This window comes from Saccostrea cucullata, unplaced genomic scaffold, assembly GCF_032062105.1.
Source record: "Saccostrea cucullata isolate Sc308-1 unplaced genomic scaffold, CSIRO_AGI_Scuc_v1 ctg130, whole genome shotgun sequence".
Lineage (NCBI taxonomy): Eukaryota > Metazoa > Mollusca > Bivalvia > Ostreida > Ostreidae > Saccostrea > Saccostrea cuccullata.
This window is the reverse complement of record NW_026939106.1, coordinates 887,653-895,831: the sequence shown is the minus strand read 5'-3', so window position 1 is coordinate 895,831 and position 8,179 is coordinate 887,653. Positions and strand designations below refer to the sequence as shown.

The window sequence follows — 8,179 nt, the reverse complement described above, 5'->3', positions numbered from 1 at the left end:
ACTGATCAAGGGACCTAAGGTCCTAGTTGAGCGTACGTTTTATCCTTCTGCCCCACACTTTCTATGGTGTTCATGTCATATTTTTAAAATATCATTGTCTAAATTTTCATTTCTTCCATTGATTATTTTCGTAGAGATTTTAATCTCATTAAAAATAATGATAATAATATTGAATTCCAAAAATTAAAATGTATTTCTGACTTTAATTATAAAAAATTAAGAGCTGCTATAGAGATTTTCTATGCTTAAAACTTAGTTTAAAAGAAGTGTATTAAATATCAGTTGAATAAATGTTGGTGAAGCATAACATTCCTACTGAATTAAAATTGGAATATATGAATTGCGGGTTTCGGTTTAAAGGTTCTCTGGTTTTACCACCTCCCGTTATTCGGACGTAAATAAAAACATACCGAGCCCGACACTGGTGACATAGGTAAAAAATGCATCTTTTTGAGTTTTCCCACTGTAAATTATCATTGTTAATCTTTGAACATAATTTTGTTGAATATTTATATTTAGAGTAATATAAAGCATTAATATTTCTTTAAACTAAACAAATAGGCCTAGCCAAGCATACTTTTCCTAGTTTGGTTCTTCGACTCTTTTTGTTTTGAGTTTGACAGCTGTTTAACGTCAGGCATATTAAGTAGGACCTATTTACTTCTATCTGCATTTATTTTTTTTTTATTTTAAATAAATTGACATCAGGTAGGACTATAGATTGAAATTTTCTACATCCAGAGACATTTAAAGTGTTTACATATAGCTGTATAGGGGGCTATATATCTGTATATGTAGATATACAGGGGCCTGTATATTAATTATTATCCTGCCTCTGATAAAAATCTAGAAATTTCATTGGTTGGGAGCAATACTGTATTAAACAATGTTATGCTGTCTACCCACATAACATTGCTAATATGCCCTCTCCGCGTGACCTACCCACCATATATTAAAAATTTACCAACCACACATCAATGATCATCAATATACTGCTTTCACATGACCCTGCAGGGAGCTTCATAACTGAGGTCACAATGCGTCTGACAACAGCAATGGATGCAGAACGATTTGCTTCCCTCAGTGAAAGTGGTATATCGATACTAAAAATAGTCTTTTAGAGAACCATCGGCAGGATAAATTCGTTATGTAGACATGCACTTAGAGGCGTAATACTGAAATATGTGGGGTCCTTGAAAAAATACATATTGGACTGGGCTTACGCCTCGCCCAATATGGATTTTTCCAAGGACCACACATATTTCAGTATTACCCCTCTAAGTCTCTACTTAACTAATAATATTAGTACATAGGTCCCTCATCATTCCCCCATCATATACACTAGTATTTAATTAAAGGTTAGGCTCAAGCAAAACAGCTGTATGGCCCATATTGTTCATATATGTAATGCATGTGTAAACATGTAAGATGTTTGTGTATATTTAGTTAGAAATATAAATAAATTCAGTCTTTCAGGTAAAGTCAGTGTAATATATTTCAAAAAATGATGCTTATATAACAACGACTATATTGAACATTTTATTGTTAAATATATAAATGTCCCGAGGATGATGCTAAAAAATTCAAACTAAACTACTAAAATCAGGGATATACTATTAGTTACACAGTAAGTTAGTGACCTAATACAGATTCATACAGGGTGTGAAATGGAAATCCGTATTGGGCGAGGCGAAGCCGAGTCCCAATACGGATTTCCATTTCACACCCTGTATGAATCCGTATTAGGTCACTAACTGACTGTGTAATGAATTTATCCCGCTGAAGACCTTTTACAATATAGAAAAAAATATTTGTGCATATTATGAATTCAAAATATTAGTTTTAATCCAATAACAATCAGCATAAAATATCGTTACGGTATTGAATTGAACATGTTTTATTGACAATTAAAGCCAAAAGGATAAGACACAAGTTCTACAACAACTTAGATAGTCTTCTCCTTATACAAAATTTTATAATATTGCCAAAATAAAGAACAATTATTTTCAGTAACAATTAGTAGTGTCAAAGACAGTAAACTCTTGATACCAGAACACAATACTATATACCGGGTATACAAGAAATTAAGATTTTTCAGAGAATCGACCACACTCTTTTAAAAAGGTATGAATAACTTTAAAAATTTCTACATTTTGTTGATCAGAGAATGAATCAACACCCCATCGTTACGGTAACAAGAAATTTAACTAAACTACCTACGTTAACCGTTTCTTAGCCGCCATTTTTATTTACAATAACAACGCTTCGAACGGAATCGCGTGCCTGATTTTCATATTATGCCTCAACGGAGACGTAATATGGAAACGGAGACGTAATACAGAAAATTTCAGGGCGTCATGTGATTAGCTTTTATCCAATCAGTAATCGACAAATTTGTCTGAAGCGGGATAAATGTATATATTAGGTCCCTGCTGAAACTTTATTTTATTTTACAGATAAACAACTTAAAATGATAGAAGTGTCTGGATTTCTTCCGAGAGGAAATGTCTATTTGGCAGGAGAGACCGTGAAGTGCATTGTCACCATCACAAACCTCTCTAAACAATCTCAGTATGTGAACATTCAGTTTGTCATTCATGTAATACTGAATCAGATTTACTGTTTGAAATTTGCTATAATTTTATAAAAAAATCTTTTTCAGGAACAATGTAGATTGCCTTGCATGGGCCAGTGTACAGATAATTTGTCAGTGCTCGGTGAGTGACACAAGAATTAATCTACCCTGCACTAGGAAACTTTCATCAGATGAAATATCGCCATCCTCATCAGAGACTTCATTTGTTCCCAACAAAGGTACTGGAATAAACAAAAATCATTTACATCTTATTGGATAATATGTAAATGTATTTCCTTTAATGAATAGTAAATGTCAGGTTATGAAAATATATACTTTTTCAGGAGAGCAAGGAATGACTGTGCTGTCCACAAAACCCAGAATTTTGTTTTGTGATTTAAAGCTAAGGCCAGGCGAAACTAGATCATGTGAGCATCAAATTCAATATGAATAATTATATTCTATAAAAGAAAGTTTGAGTATATTATTGTTCATACACTAGTACTCTGTCTTTATGATTGTTATACTCTTCCTTTCTTTCCCTACACTTAATTTAAGCTCACCTTGACAAAGTTGAGATGAGCTTATGCTAAACCAAGCTTGTTCTTTTCTAAAGAACAGATTTTATGTATATTACTTAATATATTTAATAGAATTCTTGATAACTTTTTTCATCAAAATTTGTACACATGAATATTTTATGTCATTTAAGATTACAATGCTGCAATAAATGTTATTACTTATATATGGGGAAATTTGTCACATTTTTTCAGTAAAATAATGTCTAGAGGCTTCAAGTTCATAAAAGTAGTGTAAACATTTTCTATTTCAGTTGCATTTGAAGATGTAATTCCTGCTGATGCCCCACCTTCATACAAAGGACAGGCTATAAAGTACTCATATAAACTGATCATCGGAGCTCAGAAGTTAGATCACCCCACCAAATTACTCAGACTGCCCTTCAGAGTCCTTCTGCTGCATGGTAAACTTTCATTATACTGGTGCTTTGATGTATGTAAATGAGCAAAATTTGTGTGACTGTTTTCCACTTATTAAAAAGTCAATTAAGATTTAATAATCTGCCAGAATAAAAGTTAGAACAGAAGCATTTTCTTTGAATATGCATTGAAGTTCTTATTAACCAATGAAAATAGAGGGGTAAAGCACCTGACCAATTTAAGTTACCATCCCTAGAAATTTAATTCGAACTCAATGTACTACAAAGTGAAATATTCAGCATTTGTTTTCAGGAATGAATGATGTGAGTGTGTATACAGATGGGGAGGAGGTACAGCCCAGTAATCCATTCCTAAAACAGGAGCAGAGTGAGAACAACCTGTTAGACATCGCCATGCAGGTCCTAGCCACCATTACTGCCAGGAAAGCACCACGTTAGTCTTTTTTCACCTCATTTTCAGCAACATTGGAATTTTGAAATGCAATTGATACTTTAAAACAAACTATATTAGTGTCAGATTTGTATGTGTGTTACTGTATGGGGGGGGGCTAAGTCTCCTAAAAAAATTTTTTTGGTTTAGCCCCCCCCTTCAAAGAAACCCTTCTTTTCAATTTGCTTCCAACACCTATGAAATATAATTCATGATATCATTTGATAATTTCATAAGCTTATACATCTTCATTTATTTCAGATTTCTACAACATTACAAATGCCAAAGGAAAAGTGGCAAAGTTCATATTGTTTAAACAAGCTTATAAACTGGGAGAGGATATAATTGGTGTGTTTGATTTCTCAGAGGGCACCGTTCCATGTGTTCAGGTATCTACACATTTTCATTTAGTTTATTGTATGAAATTGCAAAAAGCACCAACTTTTTATATAGAACATGTTTAGGAAAAACAGTTCTATTTATTATACCTTCTGAATTTAGAGTTTAACGGGTACAATCCATTTTTCAAACTTTGTAGAAATGAACACCATCTAAAACTTTCTTCCTTTCACACTTGCAAACAATTTTGCCCCGATTTAAATTTGCTAAATCTCAGTTCTGTTTAAGAAATTATATTGTTTTCTTTGAATACGTCCGTTTTAAATTGCCCACTTGTGTTGATGGAATAGGGACAAAAATATAATGGAGGTGAAACTTTCTATACAGTACATGATTAAATTTATTTCATTTTCTCTTTAAAAAATCAGTAGAGCTTTCAAGGTCACTGGGCCACAGAAAAAAATTTGTTCAAAAGAATTCATTGAGATTTTTCCATCTTTTGTTTTATGACAGTTTTCAGTGACATTACAAAGTGAGGAGCAGATTGCCGAAGAATGTCGACGTAAAGCCAGCCATGGCTCAACTTATACCTCATATGTAAAACATCAAGATATGTGTCTACACACCCAAAAGACCCACATTAACATCCCCATCCCACTCTCTGCTACACCCGGATTTATGACAGATATAGGTAATGGTCCATTTTGTAGTGTTTTACCTCAGAGTTATTCCCCTTGGCTCCCATCTTGTCGGTCTTTGTGTTGAGTTTTCTTTGAGCATGTTTGGCAGAACTATTTGGGAATATTTTTTTACAATATTGGATTTATGAACTAATTTATATCAATAAGAAAAACTGTGTTACAATACCTACATAGTGCCTTCCAGGTCCAACATAACAACTTTAACTTGGTTGAATAATGAATCAGGGCATGTTGACCTACAATATGGAGACTAATGGGAAATAACTCCTGCTGAAATTGCTTCTTTAATTTATCAGGAAAATGAAATGCATCACTTGAATATATTAACTGGTCTTTTTAATTTTTGCATAATTATATTTTGAAAGAGATTGATAACTTCTAGGTAACAGGATCTAAACAGTCTTGTTATTAAAATGAGAGTTTAGGCAAAAAAAAAATTAATTTCTTGGTTCTCATGCCCTCCCTCATCTCTTCCAAGGGTGCCTCTTTGACCCTTTTTATTGCTAAATCAATAAAATATAAACACCAAATCACCTCCCTCATTTTTTGAGGTTTTGTACAATGTAAAAAGCTGCCTCATCATGTTTTGGCTGCATAAAAAAGAAAAAAAAATGCCTCCCTCCCTCATCATATTTCTTGAAAAAAGGCCTGAGAACCAAGTAATTAACTTTGCATGGCCTTATTATAGCATCAACTCATATTTGCAGAATGAATTTCTGGGAAATACTGTATAGGGGGAAAATAACTCGCGGTGTTAATATTCGCTATATTCACGGTGTTAATAAATCCGTGAATTCAAGAAACAGTGAATAATTTTTCAATAATTTCCATGTTTTATTTTGAAATTTGAGAATAGACTACGATAGGTTAATATATACATGAACGTGCAGTACATGGTCATATCAGTAATTATGAGTAGTATTATATATTAATTATTTTAATTTGACGCTTTGAAATTCATTTGATTCAAATTAATCGGAAGATAATAACCTGTATTTGTTAAAAAGTTGTTTTAATGGCCAACTCTACAATCACGTTTCTTCAATCAAAACGCGTGGGCCATGGCTTTTGATTACCCGTGCGTAACTAATATTACCACGTGTATTTGTTACCTGCATTACCGTGCATATTAGTTTATATCGAAATTTTGGTTTTAAAATATCATTCAATTTATAACTATCGAACTTAATAAGATGTGGAAATATATTTCTTCGTCGCCCTTCATCAACACATTTATTACCGTCCAGTGCATGGTTTTTCTCCGCGTTGTATTGAAGATCTTGGGGTGTACATGCACTCATCGTAGTAGATAGGAAAGTAATTTGACGTTATTAGTCAAGGACTTTTCATAACTGCACTTGTTTTAATTAATTGTCAATTATTTATATTAAATCTAACTATTTTATATTAATCTACCCTGTTGTTCGTGAGATAAAGACATAACGCTGATTAAACGGATATAAACAAAGGAGGTAACTTTTATTATCTACAAATTCCGCGAATTCAAGAAACCGCGATCGTGTCAGATAAGAGAAAAACGTGAAAATTACAACCCGTGATATTAATCCCCTATACAGTAAACACATTTTTATATAAATTTGAACAAGTCTGTTTTTTGCTAAAGTTGAAAATATTTTACAATTTTTGTAGTCACCAAATATCTAAATATAATTGCAGTTTGTCTGAGATGGCGACTCCATTTTGAATTTGTGACATCATGTGACCCGATTCCTGAACTTGAGAGACCTGAAAGGCCAGACATGAGTGCTGTTTGGTCTGGACCCTCGAACTTAAATGTGGAGACAATGATTTGGGACCTGCCAGTAAAAATCTATCCAACAAACCCATTACATGCCTGTAGTTCAACACAGCTAAAGACAAATGTATCAGTTACACTTTGAGTGATATTCAGGATAAATCTAATGCTGCTTAGTTTGTATAGTCATTGTACAACATTGGTGGAAGACTCATTGAAATCTCTAGCCTCTCTGTAATGGCACTAGGAGTTTCAACCATCAGCACAGAGGAACTTTGAAATGTCATGGTCTCCAGTTTCCTAGTACCTGAGGGATGGTGCAAAAAACAATATAAATGAATGTAATCTTCAAAAAAAAAAATCCTTCAACTGTTACAGTACTAAAATCTTCAACAAGTGGTAATTTAGCTGAAAATACACTTGTTATTTAATTGCTTTGAATTTTTGTCCAATACATTTATATAAGTCATCATAGTTGACTTCTAAGAATAGGGTTGTGAACCTAAAGCATCATACAATTCAACTGTTCATGCATGTACCTCAGCTTATCTTTAAGAAATATACTGTTGAACTTTGGTATCTTGAAACTCAATATCTTGCATTTGAGATGCCAACCACTATTTTGCTCACTGTAGGATGCTATACTTCTAGCATCCATGTTGGCTTCAGTGTTTAAGTTTTAGGAGCATTTCCATATCCATGTAACGACATGTATAAGTCCTTCCTGGACCAAACTTATATGGATGATGCCTCTAAGGATACTCGACATTTTTTGAGATGTGGCCAAGGTAAAGTTTGTGGGGCAGGCCCATTCCCAAGTATTTGTGACCATTAGCTGTACCTGGACTATAACTGCCTTGTTGATGAATTTAGAGATGGACACTATCAGACTTGTTTCAGATGCTGGACCTGCCCTATATTTTCCAGATAAATGATCAGAAAAAAAATTAAGGATTTTGAGTTTTTTGAACAGGTCTATTCCCAAGGATTTATAAGTCCTTCCTGTACCAAACAGATTTCCATAATCGCATTTTAAATTTCTTAATTTTAATGAATGAAGTTCTGTATGGAGACACATGTCGCCACAATACAGAAGCCTTTAAGTCAGTATCGTATAAAATGTTTTATTTGCATGATGAATTTGTAGGTAGGTGGGGCATCTAAATTGTTAGACAAATACATGAAATTGCCAATTAAAAATATACATTGAACTTAAAACTTGTTACAGTCATAATTTGTGAACTATAGAATAAAATGGGAAGCTTTCAAGTATACCACCAATGGTGACAGTGCTATAGGAAAGGAGTAAAATGGAATGGACCAACCTAAGACTCCTGAAGTGACCTGAACTGTTAGTCAGGTGCTCTACTCTACTTATTGGCAAGTGAAATCAGACCGCTGAAGTAGCATTTTGAATGTC

The 8,179-nt window shown here is 33.4% G+C and overlaps 1 protein-coding gene across 1 annotated transcript; it reads left to right on the top strand.

Moving 5' to 3' along the window:
* Positions 1–367: 367 nt before the first annotated feature.
* Positions 368–7,965, top strand: LOC134252251 (RAB6A-GEF complex partner protein 2-like). Its single transcript, XM_062734683.1, has 9 exons — positions 368–433; positions 2,457–2,571; positions 2,663–2,814; positions 2,920–3,003; positions 3,408–3,557; positions 3,826–3,966; positions 4,225–4,352; positions 4,816–4,993; positions 6,681–7,965. The coding sequence occupies exons 2-9, from the start codon at positions 2,471–2,473 to the stop codon at positions 6,902–6,904; spliced, it is 1,158 nt and encodes a 385-aa protein (XP_062590667.1). The 5' UTR covers positions 368–433; positions 2,457–2,470; the 3' UTR covers positions 6,905–7,965.
* Positions 7,966–8,179: the final 214 nt, after the last annotated feature.